Genomic DNA, 27,096 nt, shown 5'->3' on the forward strand with positions numbered 1-27,096 from the left:
CCTCAGGCAATCAGCCTCTCTCTGTGTCTGATGTTAAACTAGGTATATGGGCATGTTGTTATATTGGTGTAAACTGGGATAAAATTCAGAAAACCTGGGATTCCAAATGGCCAGGGCTTAGCTCTGGAGGAGCCTATAGAGAGTCCGGCAGGGGAAACCCCACCACGGGTGGTGGAGTGACCTTCTGGGTGTAGATGAGGTTGATGCTTGGGTACGAGGCCAGCCTAGTAGGGTTTCCACCCTGTGAACTGTGGGAGTTGCCACATCTCTCTGAGCTGGACGTCCTCGTCTGCTAAGTGGGGGAGCCCTAGGCTCCTTCTCACATGCTCCTGTGGAGGGAAATATCCCTAAGTGCAAACACAGGACCTGTCCCTGGCAGGATCAACAAGCAATGCTGCTACCTGGGCCCTTCCTTTAGTTGTGTATTTTTTCATTGGCTGGACCAGGGCTGTTCTAACCTCTGTGTTTCTCAGTGTCTTTCAAGTTTCTTATTTCTTTCTCCAAAATCAAAATGCTTCAAAGCAGACAGTGATGCTAGTCCTGCTGCTTCAGTTGGTTCTTTTCTGAAATGAAAACAGCTTCTGCCACCCCTGGCCAGGGTGCTTCCTAAGTGCATGGGAAGTCAGGGGACATCTCTCTGCCAGAGAAGGGAAGCACTTGTGTAGCAGTTAGCAGACCCCGTGGAGCTGAGAGTTCAGAGAAGGAGTCAGATAGAAACCCCATTGCAGATTATAGGAAAAGAATAGACAATGTGAAGTGCATTGTCCAGGTGGAGCCAAGTGGACGGAGCACCCAAGGCTGGCCCCTCAGCCACCAGGCTCAGCATGGCCAAGGGAGCAGAGGAGAGGGTCAGAGACAGAGGTGAGTTGTGCAGGGCAGCCGTGGGCACCTCTCTGGCGCTCAGCCGGAGTTCCTGGACGTCTGGATTCCTCAGGGGATTGAGAGGTAATTCTCCAAGGTGTCAGACACCCCTCACCCAGCCTTTCCTCGGGTGGGCTCCTGTGACTCACAGTGCTACAGGGAACTGTTCTGTGGGTGGGGAGGGCACAGACAGTGCGTGTGCTTTGCATGGTGACCCGGTTGGGGCTTCCATGTCTGTTCTTTATATTGGCAGTGCGGGCCTCCGGCCCAAGACACAATGCAGAACTTCTTGGCACTCCTAAGGGAGAGCGGGGATGCCTGCCTACCCACTGTGGAGCTGGTGGCCCTCGCGGGAAGGCTCTGCCGGGATCTGCAGGATGACCTCGCCCGGGCAGAACCCTTGGTGGATGCCTTGCTGAAGAGCCGGCTCCGCCTGTACCTACTGGACAGTGAGGATGTGGTGCTGGTGTGTGCACATGTGCTGGCCCAGCGGGAGCAGCCCCAGGCTGCCTGCCGTCTCCTGCAGGTAGGCCTGGGGCTGAGGGGCTCCTGGAGGTGGGTCTAGGATGAGGGGCTCCTGGAGGTGGGTCTAGGATGAGGGGCTCCTGGAGGTGGGCCTGTGGCAGAGGCGATCCTGGAGGTGGGCCTGGGATGAGAGGCTCCTGGAGGTGGGCCTGGGGCGTAGGGGCTCCTGGGGGTGGGTCTGGGCCTGAGGGGCTCCTGGAGGTGAACCTAGGTCAGACGGAGGGAGGGCATAGAAGGAGCACCTGTGCCCTAAGCCAAGCGGATGTGCCCAAGGCCCTTGGCTTCAGTTGGCAGCAAACATGACCTGTGTGTGTGTGTGTGTGTGTGTGAAGCTGTCATCCATATTTACCCACTTATTTGAGGGTTTATGACAAATAAGCTCCTTGTTGACTGGCATGTTGCCCCAGGTGATGTTGGGGTGGTCTAGGTTATATGGTGTTCATCCCTTATACCATCCTCAAATCTTAAAATTCTGCATTCCAGAGTACACCTGGCTCAGAGGGCTTCGAATGAGGGATGTGGGGCCTCTTTGTCCTTCTCTTTCATAATTCATGTGGAAGTTACCTTGAAAATGTTCCTCCAACTCTCCCCAGTGCTTTCTATGTTCCACTCCATCTCCACAGAGCAAACACACTGTCTACCTGACTGTTACTCTCAGCTCTCCTGTCCCTCACATGTGTTCTTCACCCAGCTGGTGGAGGGACTTTGTGAGAGCATAGGTGATCATGACATGCACCCACTTTGTTGTCTCCCGGACCCCGTGCTCGGGCTTGCCTGCTGTCCAGTCTTGTCTCCTGATGGCTGTGCTAGCTTCTCTACCATCCTAGACCTGCAAGATCATGACCCACCACAGGACCTTTGCACATGCCATTCCTCTCCCTGGTGATGGGAGCATGGCTTCTGTGCCTGGTGCCTTCTGACCCTTAAGGTTTCTAGGTCAACTTCACTCCTCAGAGAGAATTTCCTGATTGGCCCCATCCAGCTAGCCCACATTTGTTACCACCTGCAAGGCTTATTCTTCAGGTTATAATTACTCTCTTGTTTATTAGTTACCCTGGGTATTGCCTGTCTCTCCTCATGGCACTGTAGGGACATGCATTTTGATTTTGTTCATTGCAGCCTAAACTGACAGTCCACATACCCCTGGGGTGTAGCAGGGTCTCGATCTTTGCAGATTTGTCAAAGTAAATGAATGACGTGAACAGGAAAGCATAAGCATGATCACAATTGTAATAACAGCTGTGAAGAAAACCAGGGACATCAGAGTAGCAGACCCAAAGGAGAGGTGTTATTAGCTCAGTTAGGTGGTCCGGGGAAGCCTCTCTGAGGGGTGCCCTTACACTGTGACCTCAAGGTAAGTTTGGGCCACCACACCAAGATCAAGGACAGTTGTGGCCAGTGCAGCCCAATGGGGTGGGGTGGGGAGGGAGAGAAGGTTTCTTGAAGGGTCTTGACAGCTACCAGCAGGTGAGGGCATTATGAAGCTAGCTACATCTGCAGAGGCCCAGGTGTCACACACACGGAGTGGGCAGAAGATTCCCAGCCATGAGGGGCCATAGCCCAGTGAGACAGGGCTTTTGTTGTACCCTGGAGAGAGCATCGAACAATTCTCAGTGTTTCCAGAAGAAAATCTCGCCTCCTTTAAGTAGTCCCCAGATTCCTAGCTCAGTGAGTGTTTTGCGGCACTAAAGAGTAGTGCAGTCTACCAGGAAGGCTCGCCATGGTGAATGGGGATAGAGGACAGTAAATGGTAGGCAGTACGCTCAGGCCAATGCCACCCGTACTTGGCTAATCTGGAAAATCCAGTGAGTGCACGCAGGTCATTCCTGGTTGCATCAGGTTAGTGTGTTGTTGCTGGGCACAGAAGTGGTCCCCTGTCCTGCTCTGCCCAGAATGCAGAGCCCTGAGGCCAGCCTTGCTGGGGGAGCAGGTGTAGGTCATGTGTCCCCAGGCCACGTTCTACCTCTCCTTCACCTGGTGGTCGAGGCCCATCCTTTACTTCTCCTTGTCTCGTGCTCCCCCCCAAGGAGCCCAGGCTAAGAGCTCTGCTCACCTGCTGGGAGGGTTGAGGGGTTCCAAGGAGAGTGGCCATCAGGGGCCTGGCATGAGCATGACCCATGGCCCTGCGAGGTGGCCCGGCCTCCACGGGGCCATTCTGCTGGTGGGGGTCGGAGGGCACCCTGTCGTCTCAGGGCTTTGCTGCTTGTCCCTTTAGCACTTTTGTAGACAGTGGATGTAGGATTCTCACCAGAGCCCCTGTCTGAGCCCTGGGCAGGACTTCTTCCTGGAGGTTGGGAGCTTGGGCTCCGGTTACCACTGTGCTTCAGGAGGGCCAGGTCCGTCATGGCTCAGGCATGCTGTCATCGGCAGGGTTTCCAGGCATTGGTGGGAGGCAGCCAGGAGCTGGTGCAGCTCTGGAACGACATCCACTACGACCTGGAGAGGAAGAGGCTGGGTGTGGCCACACTGACCCCCTTACGGAGGTTCCGCTGCAGGAAAAGGCATGTGCCTAGCATGGGTTGTTCCTTCCCTGGGCTCACCTTGTTCACTGGGTGGGAGTGGGTGGTGTGGATGAGGTGAGCAGGTCAGGGCTGTGACGAGTGAGCAGGGTGGAGGGGCCAGTGTGTGGAGGGGGGTGGACGCCCCAGCCAGGGGTCTGTTGGGACAGTTGCATGGGTCAGGCAGTGAGTGCAGTGACAGCAGTAGGGTACCAGGGTCTCCATTGCTTGCTGGTGCACAGGAGTCTGCACAGGAGGGGTGCCTACAGGGCGGGGATAGCATGGAGGCGGGTACTGCAATCCCTGGACGTGAGATCTGCTTTTGGGCACTGACCGCTGTGGCCAGGCAGGTATGGCGGGTGCAGGATGAGGCCAGGGTCCATGTGTGGCATGGGCCATCTGGGAACCCTTTACATGGCAAGAGTGATGACAGGAAGAAGCCCCAGCTGGGATCCTTAGGGACTGAGGGGATGGGAGGTGGGCAGCAGGGAGGTGACAAGGGGGAAGAACTGAGGTGGCGAGGGGAGGGCAGATGTTCCAGGGTGGAGTGAGTGCCGGGTGGCCCCCAGCTCCAGCAGCAGGAGTGGAGATCCCAGAGGGAACTGCAGTAGGAGCAGGGCCTGAGGGGAAAGGGGGGTATCAGCTGCAGATGGCAGGTATGCAGGCGCTGCTCCCTGTACATGACAGGTGCGGGGCAGGGGGTGGGCAGAGGTCCTTAGCCCTCGGGACAGGTCCTGGGAAGTGACAGGTCTGCCCTGCGGTGGGAGAATCCCAGAGCCACTGGCTGGGCTGAGTAGATGGCCCATTGTGGGTGACACCCACTCAGGGTACAGCCCTCTCCAGTCCCCCCACCCTGGACCCACCCAGCACAGGTCCCACCCACTCCAGGTCCTGCTCTGGAGCAGTGTTCAGGCCCCTCAGTGTGGTGTGGGCGGGCCTCATCCCCTTGCTCAGTGACTGCTCAGAGTGCACTGTCCAGTGTCCAGGTGTCACTGGTGTCACTATGAAAGGCGGTCCTGCCCTCAGGGACTCCTGGGGAAGCAGTGACTGAGTAATTAAGCACTGATCCTTGGGCCACACATATAACAACTCTTCCATGGAACAGAGAGCTGCCTGCTTGGGGAGCAGGCAGGGTCCTAGGGATATGTGTGGAAGGAGCAGGGCTCAACAGTGGTCCCCATGGGGTTAAGGTGCCCTGTTACAGCCCTAAGCCTTTGGCTCTCACCTGAGGTTGGCCGGTGGGCCAGGCACCTGTGCACCTTCTGAATCTCCAGGGAGGGAGCTGTTAGCTCTTTCTCTCCAGACTGAGGATAGAGGTGATGGGGGAGAAGGGGGTGCATGAACGTTGATCCTTGGAGGGGGGCCCTTGGAGGAGGGAGCAGATGTGGGGTGTCCTTGTTCTCATAACCATCCTTACTCTCCTTGTCCAGGCACCCTCCACCCCCTTTGCTCTGCCCAGAGGGTCTGAAGAACCGGAACTTCCCTAGAGAGGTTCGCCAGAAGCTGCAGGATTTCGCCTTGGGCGTGGACAGCAGCCCCAACAAGGACCAAAGGGTGAGAGCAGAGGCTGCCTTCACCAGGTTGTCCCCTCCCTGGGCTGCTCCCCTGCCACACCTGATTCCCCTAGAATACTCCCCACACAGACTGCTCGCGTCAGGATGCTCCTTTTCCCCCAAGATGCTCCCCTTAGCATTCCTACTTCTACAATTTGCCCCAATGTGTATCTCCCCAACCACACCCCTCCAATATGCTCCCCTGGGCCTCTTCACCCTAAATGCACACCGCCAAGGCATCTCCCCTGAGCGTGTGGTCTCCAATTCCTCCCACCCAGGATGCTGCCCCCACAAGATGCTCCCATCTATAAAGCTGCCCAGCTATACTGCTCCCATCAGCATGCTCCTTCTCCCTGAGAAAGTTCCCTTAGGCATACTCTGCCCTCTCAAATGCTTCCCCAGGACACTCCTCCTCTCCAGAAACCTCCCCCCAGGATGCTCAGCTTTGGATGCATCCCCACCAATTCTCACCTCAGCCTGCTGACTCCCCCAGGGGTCTCCTGAGTGTTCCACACCCACCATGCACTCGTGGTCCCAGGACAGGGCTTCCTGTCTTATGCACAGCCCTGTCTCGACCAGACAGCCTGCACACACAGAGGCAAAACATTGTCAGTTGTGCGTCTTCAATGGATGCACACTGAACATCCCCTGTGTGCAGGCCCTGAGCACTTGTGATGTGGTGGGATGGATATCAAGCAAGGCCTCACAGAGGGAGAGAAACTGATGGGTAGCTGCAAGCCCAGCAGGTAGGGGTCCCGACTGTTAGGGGCCCAGGGGTGGCTGCCTTGCAGGGGGCAGGAGTGAGCATGGCACCAGGGCAGGCAGCCTGTGCAGAAACAGACAGAGGCCCCCTGCTATGAGACCCAGGACCTAGCACCTGCTCACTCCATTGCATCCCAATTCTTCTCTGAGTTGTGTTCCTTCATACTGCAGGGCAAAAAGGCACCAGGTAAGGTGCAGAGCCCCTATTGGGTTAGCCACACCCGGGAAGACCCACAGGTAGATGTGCTCCTCAATGGGGGCAGTTTGTGTGCTGGCTACAGGGTGGCTGTGCTGGCCCGTGGTGCTGGGCCTTTTAAAATGTCATCTGTACCTCTGTTTGACAACCCCCTCCTGAAGCCTATCCACACTCAGGGCCTGTCAGGTGTGAGTTGCTCTCAGTGGGCATAATGGGCCCCCAGCACACACAGGTGGGTGGTCAGTCAGGAAGGAGTGAGGGATGGGAACCCGTGTGCAGAGCTTTACAACCTCCCAGATGTTCTGTCTGCCCAGGGAGCACAAGGCTGCAAGGACGGGCTGCTCCCCACCCCAGAGCACCTCGGGCAGCCTCTGTAGTCCATCTACTGGGGCGGTGGGGAAGGTTCGTCTGTATTCCATCTGGTGGGGTGGTGGGGAGGGTTCCGTCTGTATTCCATCTGGTGGGGAGGTGGGGAGGGTTCTGTCTGTATTCCATCTAGGGCGGTGGGGAGGGTTCTGTCTGTATTCCATCTGGTGGGGTGGTGGGGAGGGTTCCGTCTGTATTCCATCTGGGGCGGTGGGGAGGGTTCCATCTGTATTCCATCTGGTGGGGCGGTGGGGAGGGTTCCGTCTGTATTCCATCTGGGGCGGTGGGGAGGGTTCCGTCTGTATTCCATCTGGGGCGGTGGGGAGGGTTCCGACTGTATTCCATCTGGTGGGGCGGTGGGGAGGGTTCCGTCTGTATTCCATCTGGGGCGGTGGGGAGGGTTCCGTCTGTATTCCATCTGGGGCGGTGGGAGGGTTCCGTCTGTATTCCATCTGGGGCGGTGGGGTAGGTTCTGGCTGTATTCCATCTGGTGGGGCGGTGGGGAGGTTTCCGTCTGTATTCCATCTGGGGCGGTGGAGAGGGTTCCGTCTGTATTCCATCTGGGGCGGTGGGGAGGGTTCCGTCTGTATTCCATCTGGGGTGGTGGGGTAGGTTCTGGCTGTATTCCATCTGGTGGGGCGGTGGGGAGGGTTCCGTCTGTATTCCATCTGGGGCGGTGGGGAGGGTTCCATCTGTATTCCATCTGGGGTGGTAGGGAGGGTTCCGTCTGTATTCCATCTGGTGGGGCGGTGGGGAGGGTTCCGTCTGTATTCCATCTGGTGGGGCGGTGGGGAGGGTTCTGTCTGTATTCCATCTGGGGCGGTGGGGAGGGTTCCATCTGTATTCCATGTGGGGTGGAGGGGAGGGTTCCGTCTGTATTCCATCTGGGGCGGTGGGGAGGGTTCCATCTGTATTCCATCTGGGGTGGTGGGGAGGGTTCTGTCTGTATTCCGTCTGGGGCGGTGGGGAGGGTTCCATCTGTATTCCATCTGGGGTGGTGGGGAGGGTTCCGTCTGTATTCCATCTGGTGGGGCAGTGGGGAGGGTTCCGTCTGTATTCCATCTGGGGCGGTGGGGAGGTTTCCGTCTGTATTCCATCGGGGGTGGTGGGGAGGGTTCCGTCTGTATTCCATCTGGGGCGGTGGAGAGGGATCCGTCTGTATTCCATCTGGTGGGGCAGTGGGGAGGGTTCCGTCTGTATTCCATCTGGGGCGGTGGGGAGGGTTCCGTCTGTATTCCATCTGGGGCGGTGGGAGGGTTCCGTCTGTATTCCATCTGGGGCGGTGGGGTAGGTTCTGGCTGTATTCCATCTGGTGGGGCGGTGGGGAGGTTTCCGTCTGTATTCCATCTGGGGCGGTGGGGAGGGTTCCGTCTGTATTCCATCTGGGGCGGTGGGGAGGGTTCCATCTGTATTCCATCTGATGGGGCGGTGGGGAGGGTTCCGTCTGTATTCCATCTGGGGCGGTGGGAAGGGTTCCGTCTGTATTCCATCTGGGGTGGTGGGAGGGTTCCGTCTGTATTCCATCTGGGGCGGTGGGGTAGGTTCTGGCTGTATTCCATCTGGTGGGGCGGTGGGGAGGTTTCCGTCTGTATTCCATCTGGGGCGGTGGGGAGGGTTCCGTCTGTATTCCATCTGGGGCGGTGGGGAGGGTTCCATCTGTATTCCATCTGGTGGGGCGGTGGGGAGGGTTCCGTCTGTATTCCATCTGGGGCGGTGGGGAGGGATCCGTCTGTATTTCATCTGGGGTGGTGGGGAGGGTTCCGTCTGTATTCCATCTGGGGCGGTGGGGAGGGTTCCGTCTGTATTCCATCTGGGGCGGTGGGGAGGGTTCCGTCTGTATTCCATCTGGTGGGGCGGTGGGGAGGGTTCCGTCTGTATTCCATCTGGGGCGGTGGAGAAGGTTCCGTCTGTATTCCATCTGGTGGGGCGGTGGGGAGGGTTCCGTCTGTATTCCATCTGGTGGGGTGGTGGGGAGGGTTCCGTCTGTATTCCATCTGGTGGGGCGGTGGGTAGGGTTCCGTCTGTATTCCATTTGGGGCGGTGGAGAGGGTTCCGTCTGTATTCCATCTGGTGGGGAGGTGGGGAGGGTTCCGTCTGTATTCCATCTAGTGGGGCGGTGGGGAGGGTTCCGTTTGTATTCCATCTGAGGCAGTGGGGAGGGTTCCGTCTGTATTCCATCTGGTGGGGCGGTGGGGAGGGTTCCATCTGTATTCCATCTGGGGTGATGGGGAGGGTTCCATCTGTATTCCATCTGGGGCGGTGGGGAGGGTTCCATCTGTATTCCACCTGGGGCGGTGGGGAGGGTTCCGTCTGTATTCCATCTGGGGCGGTGGGGAGGGTTCCATCTGCATTCCATCTGGGGCGGTGGGGAGGGTTCTGTCTGTATTCCATCTGCTGGGGTGGTGGGGAGGGTTCCGTCTGTATTCCATCTGGGGCGGTGGGGAGGGTTCTGTCTGTATTCCATCTGGGGCGGTGGGGAGGGTTCCGTCTGTATTCCATCTGGTGGGGCGGTGGGGAGGGTACCGTCTGTATTCCATCTGGGGCGGTGGGGTAGGTTCTGGCTGTATTCCATCTGGTGGGGAGGTGGGGAGGGTTCCGTCTGTATTCCATCTGGTGGGGCGGTGGGGAGGGTTCCGTCTGTATTCCATCTGGGGTGGAGGGGAGGGTTCCGTCTGTATTCCATCTGGGGCGGTGGGGAGGGTTCCGTCTGTATTCCGTCTGGGGCGGTGGGGAGGGTTCCATCTGTATTCCATCTGGGGTGGTGGGGAGGGTTCCGTCTGTATTCCATCTGGTGGGGCGGTGGGGAGGGTTCCGTCTGTATTCCATCTGGGGCGGTGGGGAGGGTTCCGTCTGTATTCCATCTGGGGCGGTGGGGAGGGTTCCATCTGTATTCCATCTGGGGCAGTGGGGAGGGTTCCATCTGTATTCCATCTGGGGCGGTGGGGAGGGTTCCGTCTGTATTCCATCTGGGGCGGTGGGGAGGGTTCCGTCTGTATTCCATCTGGGGCGGTGGGGAGGGTTCCATCTGTATTCCATCTGGTGGGGCGGTGGGGAGGGTTCCGTCTGTATTCCATCTGGGGCAGTGGGGAGGGTTCCGTCTGTATTCCATCTGGGGCGGTGGGGAGGGTTCCGTCTGTATTCCATCTGGGGCGGTGGGGAGGGTTCCATCTGTATTCCATCTGGGGCGGTGGGGAGGGTTCCGTCTGTATTCCATCTGGGGCGGTGGGGAGGGTTCCGTCTGTATTCCATCTGGGGTGGTGGGGTGGGTTCCGTCTGTATTCCATCTGGTGGGGCGGTGGGGAGGGTTCCGTCTGTATTCCATCTGGGGCAGTGGGGAGGGTTCCGTCTGTATTCCATCTGGTGGGGCGGTGGGGAGGGTTCCGTCTGTATTCCATCTGGTGGGGCGGTGGGGAGGGTTCCATCTGTATTCCATCTGGGGCGGTGGGGAGGGTTCCATCTGTATTCCTTCTGGGGCGGTGGGGAGGGTTCCGTCTGTATTCCATCTGGGGCCCTGGAGAGGGTTCCATCTGTATTCCATCTGGGGCGGTGGGGAGGGTTCCATCTGTATTCCATCTGGGGCGGTGGGGAGGGTTCCATCTGTATTCCTTCTGGGGCGGTGGGGAGGGTTCCATCTGTATTCCATCTGGTGGGGCGGTGGGGAGGGTTCCGTCTGTATTCCATCTGGTGGGGCGGTGGGGAGGGTTCCGTCTGTATTCCATCTGGTGGGGCGGTGGGGAGGGTTCCATCTGTATTCCATCTGGGGCGGTGGGGAGGGTTCCATCTGTATTCCATCTGGGGCGGTGGGGAGGGTTCCATCTGTATTCCTTCTGGGGCGGTGGGGAGGGTTCCATCTGTATTCCATCTGGTGGGGCGGTGGGGAGGGTTCTGTCTGTATTCCATCTGCTGGGGTGGTGGGGAGGGTTCCGTCTGTATTCCCTCTGGGGCAGTGGGGAGGGTTCTGTCTGTATTCCATCTGGGGCGGTGGGGAGGGTTCCGTCTGTATTCCATCTGGTGGGGCGGTGGGGAGGGTTCCGTCTGTATTCCATCTGGTGGGGTGGTGGGGAGGGTTGCGTCTGTATTCCATCTGGTGGGGCGGTGGTGAGGGTTCCGTCTGTATTCCATCTGGGGCGGTGGGGAAGGTTCCGTCTGTATTCCATCTGGGGCGGTGGGGTAGGTTCTGGCTGTATTCCATCTGGTGGGGCGGTGGGAGGTTTCCGTCTGTATTCCATCTGGGGCGGTGGGGAGGGTTCCGTCTGTATTCCATCTGGGGCGGTGGGGAGGGTTCTGTCTGTATTCCATCTGGGGCGGTGGGGAGGGTTCCGTCTGTTTTCCATCTGGGGCGGTGGGGTAGGTTCTGGCTGTATTCCATCTGGTGGGGCGGTGGGGAGGGTTCCGTCTGTATTCCATCTGGGGCGGTGGGGAGGGTTCCATCTGTATTCCATCTGGGGTGGTGGGGAGGGTTCCGTCTGTATTCCATCTGGTGGGGCGGTGGGGAGGGTTCCGTCTGTATTCCATCTGGTGGGGCGGTGGGGAGGGTTCCGTCTGTATTCCATCTGGGGTGGTGGGGAGGGTTCCGTCTGTATTCCATCTGGGGCGGTGGGGAGGGTTCCGTCTGTATTCCATCTGGGGTGGTGGGGAGGGTTCCGTCTGTATTCCGTCTGGGGCGGTCGGGAGGGTTCCGTCTGTATTCCATCTGGGGTGGTGGGGAGGGTTCCGTCTGTATTCCATCTGGTGGGGCGGTGGGGAGGGTTCCGTCTGTATTCCATCTGGGGCGGTGGGGAGGGTTCCGTCTGTATTCCATCTGGGGCGGTGGGGAGGGTTCCGTCTGTATTCCATCTGGGGTGGTGGGGAGGGTTCCCTCTGTATTCCATCTGGTGGGGTGTTGGGGAGGGTTCCGTCTGTATTCCATCTGGGGCGGTGGGGAGGGTTCCGTCTGTATTCCATCTGGGGCGGTGGGGAGGGTTCCGTCTGTATTCCATCTGGTGGGGCGGTGGGGAGGGTTCCGTCTGTATTCCATCTGGGGCGGTGGGGAGGGTTCCGTCTGTATTCCATCTGGTGGGGCGGTGGGGAGGGTTCCGTCTGTATTCCATCTGGTGGGGCGGTGGGGAGGGTTCCGTCTGTATTCCATCTGGTGGGGCGGTGGGGAGGGTTCCGTCTGTATTACATCTGGGGCGGTGGAGAGGGTTCCGTCTGTATTCCATCTGGTGGGGAGGTGGGGAGGGTTCCGTCTGTATTCCATCTGGTGGGGCGGTGGGGAGGGTTCCGTCTGTATTCCATCTGGGGCGGTGGGGAGGGTTCCGTCTGTATTCCATCTGGGGCGGTGGGGAGGGTTCCGTCTGTATTCCATCTGGGCGGTGGGGAGGGTTCCGTCTGTATTCCATCTGGGGTGGTGGGGAGGGTTCCGTCTGTATTCCATCTGGTGGGGCGGTGGGGAGGGTTCCGTCTGTATTCCATCTGGGGCAGTGGGGAGGGTTCCGTCTGTATTCCATCTGGTGGGGCGGTGGGGGGGGTTCCATCTGTATTCCATCTGGGGTGATGGGGAGGGTTCCATCTGTATTCCATCTGGGGCGGTGGGGAGGGTTCCGTCTGTATTCCATCTGGGGCGGTGGGGAGGGTTCCGTCTGTATTCCATCTGGGGCGGTGGGGAGGGTTCCGTCTGTATTCCATCTGGGGCGGTGGGGAGGGTTCCGTCTGTATTCCATCTGGTGGGGCGGTGGGGAGGGTTCCGTCTGTATTCCATCTGGGGCGGTGGGGAGGGTTCCGTCTGTATTCCATCTGGGGCGGTGGGGAGGGTTCCGTCTGTATTCCATCTGGGGCGGTGGGGAGGGTTCCGTCTGTTTTCCATCTGGGGCGGTGGGGTAGGTTCTGGCTGTATTCCATCTGGTGGGGCGGTGGGGAGTGTTCCGTCTGTATTCCATCTGGGGCGGTGGGGAGGGTTCCATCTGTATTCCATCTGGGGTGGTGGGGAGGGTTCCGTCTGTATTCCATCTGGTGGGGCGGTGGGGAGGGTTCCGTCTGTATTCCATCTGGTGGGGCGGTGGGGAGGGTTCCGTCTGTATTCCATCTGGGGCAGTGGGGAGGGTTCCATCTGTATTCCATCTGGGGCGGTGGGGAGGGTTCCGTCTGTATTCCATCTGGGGCGGTGGGGAGGGTTCCGTCTGTATTCCATCTGGGGCGGTGGGGAGGGTTCCGTCTGTATTCCATCTGGGGCGGTGGGGCGGGTTCCGTCTGTATTCCATCTGGGGCGGTGGGGAGGGTTCCGTCTGTATTCCATCTGGGGCGGTGGGGAGGGTTCCGTCTGTATTCCATCTGGTGGGGCGGTGGGGAGGGTTCCGTATGTATTCCATCTGGGGCGGTGGGGAGGGTTCCGTCTGTATTCCATCTGTGGCGGTGGGGAGGGTTCCGTCTGTATTCCATCTGGGGCGATAGGGAGGGTTCCATCTGTATTCCATCTGGGGTGGTGGGGAGGGTTCCGTCTGTATTCCATCTGGGGCGGTGGGGAGGGTTCCATCTGTATTCCATCTGGGGCGGTGGGGAGGGTTCCGTCTGTATTCCATCTGGGGCGGTGGGGAGGGTTCCGTCTGTATTCCATCTGGGGCGGTGGGGAGGGTTCGTCTGTATTCCATCTGGTGGGGCGGTGGGGAGGGTTCCGTCTGTATTCCATCTGGGGCGGTGGGGAGGGTTCCGTCTGTATTCCATCTGGGGCGGTGGGGAGGGTTCCGTCTGTATTCCATCTGGTGGGGCGGTGGGGAGGGTTCCGTCTGTATTCCATCTGGGGCGGTGGGGAGGGTTCCGTCTGTATTCCATCTGTGGCGGTGGGGAGGGTTCCGTCTGTATTCCATCTGGGGTGGTGGGGAGGGTTCCGTCTGTATTCCATCTGGGGTGGTGGGGAGGGTTCCGTCTGTATTCCATCTGGGGCGGTGGGGAGGGTTCCATCTGTATTCCATCTGGGGCGGTGGGGAGGGTTCCGTCTGTATTCCATCTGGGGCGGTGGGGAGGGTTCCGTCTGTATTCCATCTGGGGCGGTGGGGAGGGTTCCGTCTGTATTCCATCTGGTGGGGCGGTGGGGAGGGTTCCGTCTGTATTCCATCTGGGGCGGTGGGGAGGGTTCCGTCTGTATTCCATCTGTGGTGGTGGGGAGGGTTCCGTCTGTATTCCATCTGGTGGGGCGGTGGGGAGGGTTCCGTCTGTATTCCATCTGGGGCGGTGGGGAGGGTTCCGTCTGTATTCCATCTGGTGGGGCGGTGGGGAGGGTTCCGTCTGTATTCCATCTGGTGGGGCGGTGGGGAGGGTTCCGTCTGTATTCCATCTGGTGGGGCGGTGGGGAGGGTTCCGTCTGTATTCCATCTGGGGCGGTGGGGAGGGTTCCGTCTGTATTCCATCTGGTGGGGAGGTGGGGAGGGTTCCGTCTGTATTCCATCTGGTGGGCGGTGGGGAGGGTTCCGTCTGTATTCCATCTGGGGCGGTGGGGAGGGTTCCGTCTGTATTCCATCTGGGGCGGTGGGGAGGGTTCCGTCTGTATTCCATCTGGGGCGGTGGGGAGGGTTCCGTCTGTATTCCATCTGGTGGGGCGGTGGGGAGGGTTCCGTCTGTATTCCATCTGGGGTGGTGGGGAGGGTTCCGTCTGTATTCCATCTGGGGCGGTGGGGAGGGTTCCGTCTGTATTCCATCTGGTGGGGCGGTGGGGAGGGTTCCGTCTGTATTCCATCTGGTGGGGCGGTGGGGAGGGTTCCGTCTGTATTCCATCTGGTGGGGCGGTGGGGAGGGTTCCGTCTGTATTCCATCTGGTGGGGCGGTGGGGAGGGTTCCGTCTGTATTCCATCTGGGGTGGTGGGGAGGGTTCCTTCTGTATTCCATCTGGGGCGGTGGGGAGGGTTCCGTCTGTATTCCATCTGGGGCGATGGGGAGGGTTCCGTCTGTATTCCATCTGGTGGGGCGGTGGGGTGTGTTCCGTCTGTATTCCATCTGGGGCAGTGGGGAGGGTTCTGTCTGTATTCCATCTGGGGCGGTGGGGAGGGTTCCGTCTGTATTCCATCTGGTGGGGCGGTGGGGAGGGTTCCGTCTGTATTCCATCTGGTGGGGTGGTGGGGAGGGTTCCGTCTGTATTCCATCTGGTGGGGCGGTGGTGAGGGTTCCGTCTGTATTCCATCTGGGGCGGTGGGGAAGGTTCCGTCTGTATTCCATCTGGGGCGGTGGGGTAGGTTCTGGCTGTATTCCATCTGGTGGGGCGGTGGGAGGTTTCCGTCTGTATTCCATCTGGGGCGGTGGGGAGGGTTCCGTCTGTATTCCATCTGGGGCGGTGGGGAGGGTTCTGTCTGTATTCCATCTGGGGCGGTGGGGAGGGTTCCGTCTGTTTTCCATCTGGGGCGGTGGGGTAGGTTCTGGCTGTATTCCATCTGGTGGGGCGGTGGGGAGGGTTCCGTCTGTATTCCATCTGGGGCGGTGGGGAGGGTTCCATCTGTATTCCATCTGGGGTGGTGGGGAGGGTTCCGTCTGTATTCCATCTGGTGGGGCGGTGGGGAGGGTTCCGTCTGTATTCCATCTGGTGGGGCGGTGGGGAGGGTTCCGTCTGTATTCCATCTGGGGTGGTGGGGAGGGTTCCGTCTGTATTCCATCTGGGGCGGTGGGGAGGGTTCCGTCTGTATTCCATCTGGGGTGGTGGGGAGGGTTCCGTCTGTATTCCGTCTGGGGCGGTCGGGAGGGTTCCATCTGTATTCCATCTGGGGTGGTGGGGAGGGTTCCGTCTGTATTCCATCTGGTGGGGCGGTGGGGAGGGTTCCGTCTGTATTCCATCTGGGGCGGTGGGGAGGGTTCCGTCTGTATTCCATCTGGGGCGGTGGGGAGGGTTCCGTCTGTATTCCATCTGGGGCGGTGGGGAGGGTTCCCTCTGTATTCCATCTGGTGGGGCGGTGGGGAGGGTTCCGTCTGTATTCCATCTGGGGCGGTGGGGAGGGTTCCGTCTGTATTCCATCTGGGGCGGTGGGGAGGGTTCCGTCTGTATTCCATCTGGTGGGGCGGTGGGGAGGGTTCCGTCTGTATTCCATCTGGGGCGGTGGGGAGGGTTCCGTCTGTATTCCATCTGGTGGGGCGGTGGGGAGGGTTCCGTCTGTATTCCATCTGGTGGGGCGGTGGGGAGGGTTCCGTCTGTATTCCATCTGGTGGGGCGGTGGGGAGGGTTCCGTCTGTATTCCATCTGGGGCGGTGGAGAGGGTTCCGTCTGTATTCCATCTGGTGGGGAGGTGGGGAGGGTTCCGTCTGTATTCCATCTGGTGGGGCGGTGGGGAGGGTTCCGTCTGTATTCCATCTGGGGCGGTGGGGAGGGTTCCGTCTGTATTCCATCTGGGGCGGTGGGGAGGGTTCCGTCTGTATTCCATCTGGGCGGTGGGGAGGGTTCCGTCTGTATTCCATCTGGGGTGGTGGGGAGGGTTCCGTCTGTATTCCATCTGGTGGGGCGGTGGGGAGGGTTCCGTCTGTATTCCATCTGGGGCAGTGGGGAGGGTTCCGTCTGTATTCCATCTGGTGGGGCGGTGGGGGGGGTTCCAACTGTATTCCATCTGGGGTGATGGGGAGGGTTCCGTCTGTATTCCATCTGGGGCGGTGGGGAGGGTTCCGTCTGTATTCAATCTGGGGCGGTGGGGAGGGTTCCGTCTGTATTCCATCTGGGGCGGTGGGGAGGGTTCCGTCTGTATTCCATCTGGGGCGGTGGGGAGGGTTCCGTCTGTATTCCATCTGGTGGGGCGGTGGGGAGGGTTCCGTCTGTATTCCATCTGGGGCGGTGGGGAGGGTTCCGTCTGTATTCCATCTGGGGCGGTGGGGAGGGTTCCGTCTGTATTCCATCTGGGGCGGTGGGGAGGGTTCCGTCTGTATTCCATCTGGGGCGGTGGGGTGGGTTCCGTCTGTATTCCATCTGGGGCGGTGGGGAGGGTTCCGTCTGTATTCCATCTGGGGCGGTGGGGAGGGTTCCGTCTGTATTCCATCTGGTGGGGCGGTGGGGAGGTTTCCGTCTGTATTCCATCTGGGGCGGTGGGGAGGGTTCCGTCTGTATTCCATCTGGGGCGGTGGGGAGGGTTCCGTCTGTATTCCATCTGGGGCGGTGGGGAGGGTTCTGTCTGTATTCCATCTGGTGGGGCGGTGGGGAGGGTTCCGTCTGTATTCCATCTGGGGCGGTGGGGAGGGTTCCGTCTGTATTCCATCTGGGGTGGTGGGGAGGGTTCCGTCTGTATTCCATCTGGTGGGGCGGTGGGGAGGGTTCCGTCTGTATTCCATCTGGTGGGGCGGTGGGGAGGGTTCCGTCTGTATTCCATCTGGGGCGGTGGGGAGGGTTCCGTCTGTATTCCATCTGGGGCGGTGGGGAGGGTTCCGTCTGTATTCCATCTGGGCGGTGGGGAGGGTTCCGTCTGTATTCCATCTGGGGTGGTGGGGAGGGTTCCGTCTGTATTCCATCTGGTGGGGCGGTGGGGAGGGTTCCGTCTGTATTCCATCTGGGGCAGTGGGGAGGGTTCCGTCTGTATTCCATCTGGTGGGGCGGTGGGGGGGGTTCCAACTGTATTCCATCTGGGGTGATGGGGAGGGTTCCATCTGTATTCCATCTGGGGCGGTGGGGAGGGTTCCATCTGTATTCCATCTGGGGCGGTGGGGAGGGTTCCGTCTGTATTCCATCTGGGGCGGTGGGGAGGGTTCCGTCTGTATTCCATCTGGGGCGGTGGGGAGGGTTCCGTCTGTATTCCATCTGGTGGGGCGGTGGGGAGGGTTCCGTCTGTATTCCATCTGGGGCGGTGGGGAGGGTTCCGTCTGTATTCCATCTGGGGCGGTGGGGAGGGTTCCGTCTGTATTCCATCTGGGGCGGTGGGGAGGGTTCCGTCTGTATTCCATCTGGGGCGTTGGGGAGGGTTCCGTCTGTATTCCATCTGGGGCGGTGGGAGGGTTCCGTCTGTATTCCATCTGGGGCGGTGGGGAGGGTTCCGTCTGTATTCCATCTGGTGGGGCGGTGGGGAGGGTTCCGTCTGTATTCCATCTGGGGCGGTGGGGAGGGTTCCGTCTGTATTCCATCTGGGGCGGTGGGGAGGGTTCCGTCTGTATTCCATCTGGGGCGGTGGGGAGGGTTCTGTCTGTATTCCATCTGGTGGGGCGGTGGGGAGTGTTCCGTCTGTATTCCATCTGGGGCGGTGGGGAGGGTTCCATCTGTATTCCATCTGGGGTGGTGGGGAGGGTTCCGTCTGTATTCCATCTGGTGGGGCGGTGGGGAGGGTTCCGTCTGTATTCCATCTGGTGGGGCGGTGGGGAGGGTTCCGTCTGTATTCCATCTGGGGCGGTGGGGAGGGTTCCGTCTGTATTCCATCTGGGGCGGTGGGGAGGGTTCCGTCTGTATTCCATCTGGGGCGGTGGGGAGGGTTCCGTCTGTATTCCATCTGGGGCGGTGGGGAGGGTTCCGTCTGTATTCCATCTGGGGCGGTGGTGAGGGTTCCGTCTGTATTCCATCTGGGGCGGTGGGGAGGGTTCCGTCTGTATTCCATCTGGTGGGGCGGTGGGGAGGGTTCCGTCTGTATTCCATCTGGGGCGGTGGGGAGGGTTCCGTCTGTATTCCATCTGGGGCGGTGGGGAGGGTTCCGTCTGTATTCCATCTGGTGGGGCGGTGGGGAGGGTTCCGTCTGTATTCCATCTGGGGCGGTGGGGAGGGTTCCGTCTGTATTCCATCTGGGGCGGTGGGGAGGGTTCCGTCTGTATTCCATCTGGGGCGGTGGGGAGGGTTCCATCTGTATTCCATCTGGGGAGGTGGGGAGGGTTCCGTCTGTATTCCATCTGGGGCGGTGGGGAGGGTTCCGTCTGTATTCCATCTGGGGCGGTGGGGAGGGTTCCGTCTGTATTCCATCTGGGGCGGTGGGGAGGGTTCCGTCTGTATTCCATCTGGGGCGGTGGGGAGGGTTCCGTCTGTATTCCATCTGGTGGGGCGGTGGGGAGGGTTCCGTCTGTATTCCATCTGGGGCGGTGGGGAGGGTTCCGTCTGTATTCCATCTGGGGCGGTGGGGAGGGTTCCGTCTGTATTCCATCTGGTGGGGCGGTGGGGAGGGTTCCGTCTGTATTCCATCTGGGGCGGTGGGGAGGGTTCCGTCTGTATTCCATCTGTGGCGGTGGGGAGGGTTCCGTCTGTATTCCATCTGGGGTGATGGGGAGGGTTCCGTCTGTATTCCATCTGGGGTGGTGGGGAGGGTTCCGTCTGTATTCCATCTGGGGCGGTGGGGAGGGTTCCATCTGTATTCCATCTGGGGCGGTGGGGAGGGTTCCGTCTGTATTCCATCTGGGGCGGTGGGGAGGGTTCCGTCTGTATTCCATCTGGGGCGGTGGGGAGGGTTCCGTCTGTATTCCATCTGGTGGGGCGGTGGGGAGGGTTCCGTCTGTATTCCATCTGGGGCGGTGGGGAGGGTTCCGTCTGTATTCCATCTGTGGCGGTGGGGAGGGTTCCGTCTGTATTCCATCTGGTGGGGCGGTGGGGAGGGTTCCGTCTGTATTCCATCTGGGGCGGTGGGGAGGGTTCCGTCTGTATTCCATCTGGTGGGGCGGTGGGGAGGGTTCCGTCTGTATTCCATCTGGTGGGGCGGTGGGGAGGGTTTCGTCTGTATTCCATCTGGTGGGGCGGTGGGGAGGGTTCCGTCTGTATTCCATCTGGGGCGGTGGGGAGGGTTCCGTCTGTATTCCATCTGGGGCGGTGGGGAGGGTTCCGTCTGTATTCCATCTGGTGGGGCGGTGGGGAGGGTTCCGTATGTATTCCATCTGGGGCGGTGGGGAGGGTTCCGTCTGTATTCCATCTGTGGCGGTGGGGAGGGTTCCGTCTGTATTCCATCTGGGGCGATAGGGAGGGTTCCGTCTGTATTCCATCTGGGGTGGTGGGAGGGTTCCGTCTGTATTCCATCTGGGGCGGTGGGGAGGGTTCCATCTGTATTCCATCTGGGGCGGTGGGGAGGGTTCCGTCTGTATTCCATCTGGGGCGGTGGGGAGGGTTCCGTCTGTATTCCATCTGGGGCGGTGGGGAGGGTTCCGTCTGTATTCCATCTGGTGGGGCGGTGGGGAGGGTTCCGTCTGTATTCCATCTGGGGCGGTGGGGAGGGTTCCGTCTGTATTCCATCTGGGGCGGTGGGGAGGGTTCCGTCTGTATTCCATCTGGTGGGGCGGTGGGGAGGGTTCCGTCTGTATTCCATCTGGGGCGGTGGGGAGGGTTCCGTCTGTATTCCATCTGTGGCGGTGGGGAGGGTTCCGTCTGTATTCCATCTGGGGTGGTGGGGAGGGTTCCATCTGTATTCCATCTGGGGCGGTGGGGAGGGTTCCGTCTGTATTCCATCTGGGGCGGTGGGGAGGGTTCCATCTGTATTCCATCTGGGGCGGTGGGGAGGGTTCCGTCTGTATTCCATCTGGGGCGGTGGGGAGGGTTCCGTCTGTATTCCATCTGGGGCGGTGGGGAGGGTTCCGTCTGTATTCCATCTGGTGGGCGGTGGGGAGGGTTCCGTCTGTATTCCATCTGGGGCGGTGGGGAGGGTTCCGTCTGTATTCCATCTGTGGCGGTGGGGAGGGTTCCGTCTGTATTCCATCTGGTGGGGTGGTGGGGAGGGTTCCGTCTGTATTCCATCTGGGGCGGTGGGGAGGGTTCCGTCTGTATTCCATCTGGTGGGGCGGTGGGGAGGGTTCCGTCTGTATTCCATCTGGTGGGGCGGTGGGGAGGGTTCCGTCTGTATTCCATCTGGTGGGGCGGTGGGGAGGGTTCCGTCTGTATTCCATCTGGGGCGGTGGAGAGGGTTCCGTCTGTGTTCCATCTGGTGGGGAGGTGGGGAGGGTTCCGTCTGTATTCCATCTGGTGGGGCGGTGGGGAGGGTTCCGTCTGTATTCCATCTGGGGCGGTGGGGAGGGTTCTGTCTGTATTCCATCTGGGGCGGTGGGGAGGGTTCCGTCTGTATTCCATCTGGGGCGGTGGGGAGGTTTCCGTCTGTATTCCATCTGGTGGGGCGGTGGGGAGGGTTCCGTCTGTATTCCATCTGGGGTGGTGGGGAGGGTTCCGTCTGTATTCCATCTGGGGCGGTGGGGAGGGTTCCGTCTGTATTCCATCTGGTGGGGCGGTGGGGAGGGTTCCGTCTGTATTCCATCTGGTGGGGCGGTGGGGAGGGTTCCGTCTGTATTCCATCTGGTGGGGCGGTGGGGAGGGTTCCGTCTGTATTCCATCTGGTGGGGCGGTGGGGAGGGTTCCGTCTGTATTCCATCTGGGGTGGTGGGGAGGGTTCCGTCTGTATTCCATCTGGGGCGGTGGGGAGGGTTCCGTCTGTATTCCATCTGGGGCGGTGGGGAGGGTTCCGTCTGTATTCCATCTGGTGGGGCGGTGGGGAGGGTTCCGTCTGTATTCCATCTGGGGCAGTGGGGAGGGTTCTGTCTGTATTCCATCTGGGGCGGTGGGGAGGGTTCCGTCTGTATTCCATCTGGTGGGGCGGTGGGGAGGGTTCCGTCTGTATTCCATCTGGTGGGGTGGTGGGGAGGGTTCCGTCTGTATTCCATCTGGTGGGGCGGTGGGGAGGGTTCCGTCTGTATTCCATCTGGGGCGGTGGGGAAGGTTCCGTCTGTATTCCATCTGGGGCGGTGGGGTAGGTTCTGGCTGTATTCCATCTGGTGGGGCGGTGGGAGGTTTCCGTCTGTATTCCATCTGGGGCGGTGGGGAGGGTTCCGTCTGTATTCCATCTGGGGCGGTGGGGAGGGTTCTGTCTGTATTCCATCTGGGGCGGTGGGGAGGGTTCCGTCTGTTTTCCATCTGGGGCGGTGGGGAGGGTTCTGGCTGTATTCCATCTGGTGGGGCGGTGGGGAGGGTTCCGTCTGTATTCCATCTGGGGCGGTGGGGAGGGTTCCATCTGTATTCCATCTGGGGTGGTGGGGAGGGTTCCGTCTGTATTCCATCTGGTGGGGCGGTGGGGAGGGTTCCGTCTGTATTCCATCTGGTGGGGCGGTGGGGAGGGTTCCGTCTGTATTCCATCTGGGGTGGTGGGGAGGGTTCCGTCTGTATTCCATCTGGGGCGGTGGGGAGGGTTCCGTCTGTATTCCATCTGGGGTGGTGGGGAGGGTTCCGTCTGTATTCCGTCTGGGGCGGTCGGGAGGGTTCCATCTGTATTCCATCTGGGGTGGTGGGGAGGGTTCCGTCTGTATTCCATCTGGTGGGGCGGTGGGGAGGGTTCCGTCTGTATTCCATCTGGGGCGGTGGGGAGGGTTCCGTCTGTATTCCATCTGGGGCGGTGGGGAGGGTTCCGTCTGTATTCCATCTGGGGCGGTGGGGAGGGTTCCCTCTGTATTCCATCTGGTGGGGTGTTGGGGAGGGTTCCGTCTGTATTCCATCTGGGGCGGTGGGGAGGGTTCCGTCTGTATTCCATCTGGGGCGGTGGGGAGGGTTCCGTCTGTATTCCATCTGGTGGGGCGGTGGGGAGGGTTCCGTCTGTATTCCATCTGGGGCGGTGGGGAGGGTTCCGTCTGTATTCCATCTGGTGGGGCGGTGGGGAGGGTTCCGTCTGTATTCCATCTGGTGGGGCGGTGGGGAGGGTTCCGTCTGTATTCCATCTGGTGGGGCGGTGGGGAGGGTTCCGTCTGTATTACATCTGGGGCGGTGGAGAGGGTTCCGTCTGTATTCCATCTGGTGGGGAGGTGGGGAGGGTTCCGTCTGTATTCCATCTGGTGGGGCGGTGGGGAGGGTTCCGTCTGTATTCCATCTGGGGCGGTGGGGAGGGTTCCGTCTGTATTCCATCTGGGGCGGTGGGGAGGGTTCCGTCTGTATTCCATCTGGGCGGTGGGGAGGGTTCCGTCTGTATTCCATCTGGGGTGGTGGGGAGGGTTCCGTCTGTATTCCATCTGGTGGGGCGGTGGGGAGGGTTCCGTCTGTATTCCATCTGGGGCAGTGGGGAGGGTTCCGTCTGTATTCCATCTGGTGGGGCGGTGTGGGGGGTTCCAACTGTATTCCATCTGGGGTGATGGGGAGGGTTACATCTGTATTCCATCTGGGGCGGTGGGGAGGGTTCCATCTGTATTCCATCTGGGGCGGTGGGGAGGGTTCCGTCTGTATTCCATCTGGGGCGGTGGGGAGGGTTCCGTCTGTATTCCATCTGGGGCGGTGGGGAGGGTTCCGTCTGTATTCCATCTGGTGGGGCGGTGGGGAGGTTTCCGTCTGTATTCCATCTGGGGCGGTGGGGAGGGTTCCGTCTGTATTCCATCTGGGGCGGTGGGGAGGGTTCCGTCTGTATTCCATCTGGGGCGGTGGGGAGGGTTCCGTCTGTTTTCCATCTGGGGCGGTGGGGTAGGTTCTGGCTGTATTCCATCTGGTGGGGCGGTGGGGAGTGTTCCGTCTGTATTCCATCTGGGGCGGTGGGGAGGGTTCCATCTGTATTCCATCTGGGGTGGTGGGGAGGGTTCCGTCTGTATTCCATCTGGTGGGGCGGTGGGGAGGGTTCCGTCTGTATTCCATCTGGTGGGGCGGTGGGGAGGGTTCCGTCTGTATTCCATCTGGGGCGGTGGGGAGGGTTCCATCTGTATTCCATCTGGGGCGGTGGGGAGGGTTCCGTCTGTATTCCATCTGGGGCGGTGGGGAGGGTTCCGTCTGTATTCCATCTGGGGCGGTGGGGAGGTTTCCGTCTGTATTCCATCTGGGGCGGTGGTGAGGGTTCCGTCTGTATTCCATCTGGGGCGGTGGGGAGGGTTCCATCTGTATTCCATCTGGTGGGGCGGTGGGGCGGGTTCCATCTGTATTCCATCTGGGGCGGTGGGGAGGGTTCCGTCTGTATTCCATCTGGGGCGGTGGGGAGGGTTCCGTCTGTATTCCATCTGGTGGGGCGGTGGGGAGGGTTCCGTATGTATTCCATCTGGGGCGGTGGGGAGGGTTCCGTCTGTATTCCATCTGTGGCGGTGGGGAGGGTTCCGTCTGTATTCCATCTGGGGCGATGGGGAGGGTTCCATCTGTATTCCATCTGGGGTGGTGGGGAGGGTTCCGTCTGTATTCCATCTGGGGCGGTGGGTAGGGTTCCATCTGTATTCCATCTGGGGCGGTGGGGAGGGTTCCGTCTGTATTCCATCTGGGGCGGTGGGGAGGGTTCCGTCTGTATTCCATCTGGGGCGGTGGGGAGGGTTCCGTCTGTATTCCATCTGGTGGGGCGGTGGGGAGGGTTCCGTCTGTATTCCATCTGGGGCGGTGGGGAGGGTTCCGTCTGTATTCCATCTGGGGCGGTGGGGAGGGTTCCCTCTGTATTCCATCTGGTGGGGCGGTGGGGAGGGTTCCGTATGTATTCCATCTGGGGCGGTGGGGAGGGTTCCGTCTGTATTCCATCTGTGGCGGTGGGGAGGGTTCCGTCTGTATTCCATCTGGGGTGATGGGGAGGGTTCCGTCTGTATTCCATCTGGGGTGGTGGGGAGGGTTCCGTCTGTATTCCATCTGGGGCGGTGGGGAGGGTTCCATCTGTATTCCATCTGGGGCGGTGGGGAGGGTTCCGTCTGTATTCCATCTGGGGCGGTGGGGAGGGTTCCGTCTGTATTCCATCTGGGGCGGTGGGGAGGGTTCCGTCTGTATTCCATCTGGTGGGGCGGTGGGGAGGGTTCCGTCTGTATTCCATCTGGGGCGGTGGGGAGGGTTCCGTCTGTATTCCATCTGTGGCGGTGGGGAGGGTTCCGTCTGTATTCCATCTGGTGGGGCGGTGGGAGGGTTCCGTCTGTATTCCATCTGGGGCGGTGGGGAGGGTTCCGTCTGTATTCCATCTGGTGGGGCGGTGGGGAGGGTTCCGTCTGTATTCCATCTGGTGGGGCGGTGGGGAGGGTTCCGTCTGTATTCCATCTGGTGGGGCGGTGGGGAGGGTTCCGTCTGTATTCCATCTGGGGCGGTGGAGAGGGTTCCGTCTGTATTCCATCTGGTGGGGAGGTGGGGAGGGTTCCGTCTGTATTCCATCTGGTGGGGCGGTGGGGAGGGTTCCGTCTGTATTCCATCTGGGGCGGTGGGGAGGGTTCTGTCTGTATTCCATCTGGGGCGGTGGGGAGGGTTCCGTCTGTATTCCATCTGGGGCGGTGGGGAGGTTTCCGTCTGTATTCCATCTGGTGGGGCGGTGGGGAGGGTTCCGTCTGTATTCCATCTGGGGTGGTGGGGAGGGTTCCGTCTGTATTCCATCTGGGGCGGTGGGGACGGTTCCGTCTGTATTCCATCTGGTGGGGCGGTGGGGAGGGTTCCGTCTGTATTCCATCTGGTGGGGCGGTGGGGAGGGTTCCGTCTGTATTCCATCTGGTGGGGCGGTGGGGAGGGTTCCGTCTGTATTCCATCTGGTGGGGCGGTGGGGAGGGTTCCGTCTGTATTCCATCTGGGGTGGTGGGGAGGGTTCCGTCTGTATTCCATCTGGGGCGGTGGGGAGGGTTCCGTCTGTATTCCATCTGGGGCGATGGGGAGGGTTCCGTCTGTATTCCATCTGGTGGGGCGGTGGGGAGTGTTCCGTCTGTATTCCATCTGGGGCAGTGGGGAGGGTTCCGTCTGTATTCCATCTGGTGGGGCGGTGGGGAGGGTTCCGTCTGTATTCCATCTGGTGGGGCGGTGGGGAGGGTTCCATCTGTATTCCATCTGGGGCGGTGGGGAGAGTTCCATCTGTATTCCATCTGTGGTGGTGGGGAGAGTTCCGTCTGTATTCCATCTGGGGCGGTGGGGAGGGTTCCATCTGTATTCCATCTGGGGCGGTGGGGAGGGTTCTGTCTGTATTCCATCTGCTGGGGTGGTGGGGAGGGTTCCGTCTGTATTCCATCTGGGGCAGTGGGGAGGGTTCTGTCTGTATTCCATCTGGGGCGGTGGGGAGGGTTCCGTCTGTATTCCATCTGGTGGGGCGGTGGGGAGGGTTCCGTCTGTATTCCATCTGGGGCGGTGGGGAGGGTTCCGTCTGTATTCCATCTGGTGGGGCGGTGGGGAGGGTTCCGTCTGTGTTCCATCTGGTGGGGTGGTGGGGAGGGTTCGGTCTGTATTCCATCTGGTGGGGTGTTGGGGAGGGTTCCGTCTGTATTCCATCTGGTGGGGCGGTGGGGAGGGTTTCGTCTGTATTCCATCTGGGGCGGTGGGGAGGGTTCCGTCTGTATTCCATCTGGGGCGGTGGGGAGGGTTCCGTCTGTATTCCATCTGGGGCGGTGGGTAGGTTCTGGCTGTATTCCATCTGGTGGGGTGGTGGGGAGGGTTCCGTCTGTATTCCATCTGGGGCGGTCGGGAGGGTTCCGTCTGTATTCCATCTGGGGCGGTGGGGAGGGTTCCGTCTGTATTCCATCTGGGGCAGTGGGGAGGGTTGGCCACCTGGGAAGCAGGGCTGCTCCCATGGACTCCCCATGGGCATCAGCTGCCTGGGCAGGGGCTGTGTCTCTGGTTCACTCTTGACCCCACCAGCCCCTTGTCCAGAGGAACACTTGGTAGCTAATGTGTGAATGTGTGTGGGGGAGGGGTTGCAGCCTTGGCTGTACTTGGAGAGACCAGGGTGGACTCGCTGACTGACTGGGCGTGTTGCTGTCTCGGGCAGGAGAACCTGGCATTGGAAACAAGCTTGACTCTCGAGCAGCTCTGCAACTGGTTTTCCAATTACCAGCGGCGCCAAAGATCCCTCCCTCTGAGCTTGGAGCAAGCCCTACGAGGACTGAGGACTGTCAGGTGATCCCCATGGTGACACCCAGTTTGGGGGCAGGCCTGCATGGTCAGGTGAGTGACGAGAGGGCCCAGACTTCTCCTCTTTTAGGGATAAGCTGCTGGCTTCCCACATGCTTCACACTCACCTGGTGACATTCAGGATAGGCAGGCAGGGGCAATGTCCCTTCTCAAGTTCAGGGGTTTTCCCAGTGAGTAGAGCTCACTGTAAGGTGTTGGGTCAGTTTGTCATAGGGGCTGAGGTGGCTGCACCTGTGGCTGGCATCAGATTCCCAATCTCAGCGGCTCGTCTGTGGCCACACATTGGCCGGGTGGGGCTGTGGCGGCTACTCTGCTTAGAAGCAGCTGTGCAGCCAGGGCTAGTTGTTGGGCAGGAAGCAGGGCCGTAGTTAGGCCAGAGGGAGGGTGTCTGTGGATAAATTTGAGGAGGTGAACCAAGTGCTATGGTTTGGGGTGTCCTAGATTCATAAATCTGGATTGTTGGTTGAGACCAAAAGCAGAAGGAGTGATAAAGGATGGAAGCAGTAGCAATGGTCTCTTCTACCTGCAGGTGCTCTTACCTGTTCAGATACCCTCACTCAGCCAGAGAGAAGGAGGCAGGGCATTGGGGCATGGCTGAGCCTCCCTCCCTCTGACTCTGCCCTCCTTTCAGCAGTAAACAGGGGAAATAATTCCACACCATCC

The 27,096-nt window shown here is 60.2% G+C and overlaps 1 protein-coding gene across 1 annotated transcript; it reads left to right on the forward strand.

The window, feature by feature from the left end:
- The first annotated feature begins 1,119 nt into the window (after positions 1-1,119).
- Positions 1,120-26,434, forward strand: LOC143682299 (anomalous homeobox protein-like). The gene is made up of 4 exons (XM_077159107.1): positions 1,120-1,387; positions 3,757-3,887; positions 5,315-5,438; positions 26,291-26,434. The coding sequence occupies exons 1-4, from the start codon at positions 1,139-1,141 to the stop codon at positions 26,420-26,422; spliced, it is 636 nt and encodes a 211-aa protein (XP_077015222.1). The 5' UTR covers positions 1,120-1,138; the 3' UTR covers positions 26,423-26,434.
- The last annotated feature ends 662 nt before the right edge of the window (positions 26,435-27,096 follow it).

The sequence above is a fragment of the Tamandua tetradactyla genome, chromosome 5, assembly GCF_023851605.1.
Source record: "Tamandua tetradactyla isolate mTamTet1 chromosome 5, mTamTet1.pri, whole genome shotgun sequence".
NCBI lineage: Eukaryota > Metazoa > Chordata > Mammalia > Pilosa > Myrmecophagidae > Tamandua > Tamandua tetradactyla.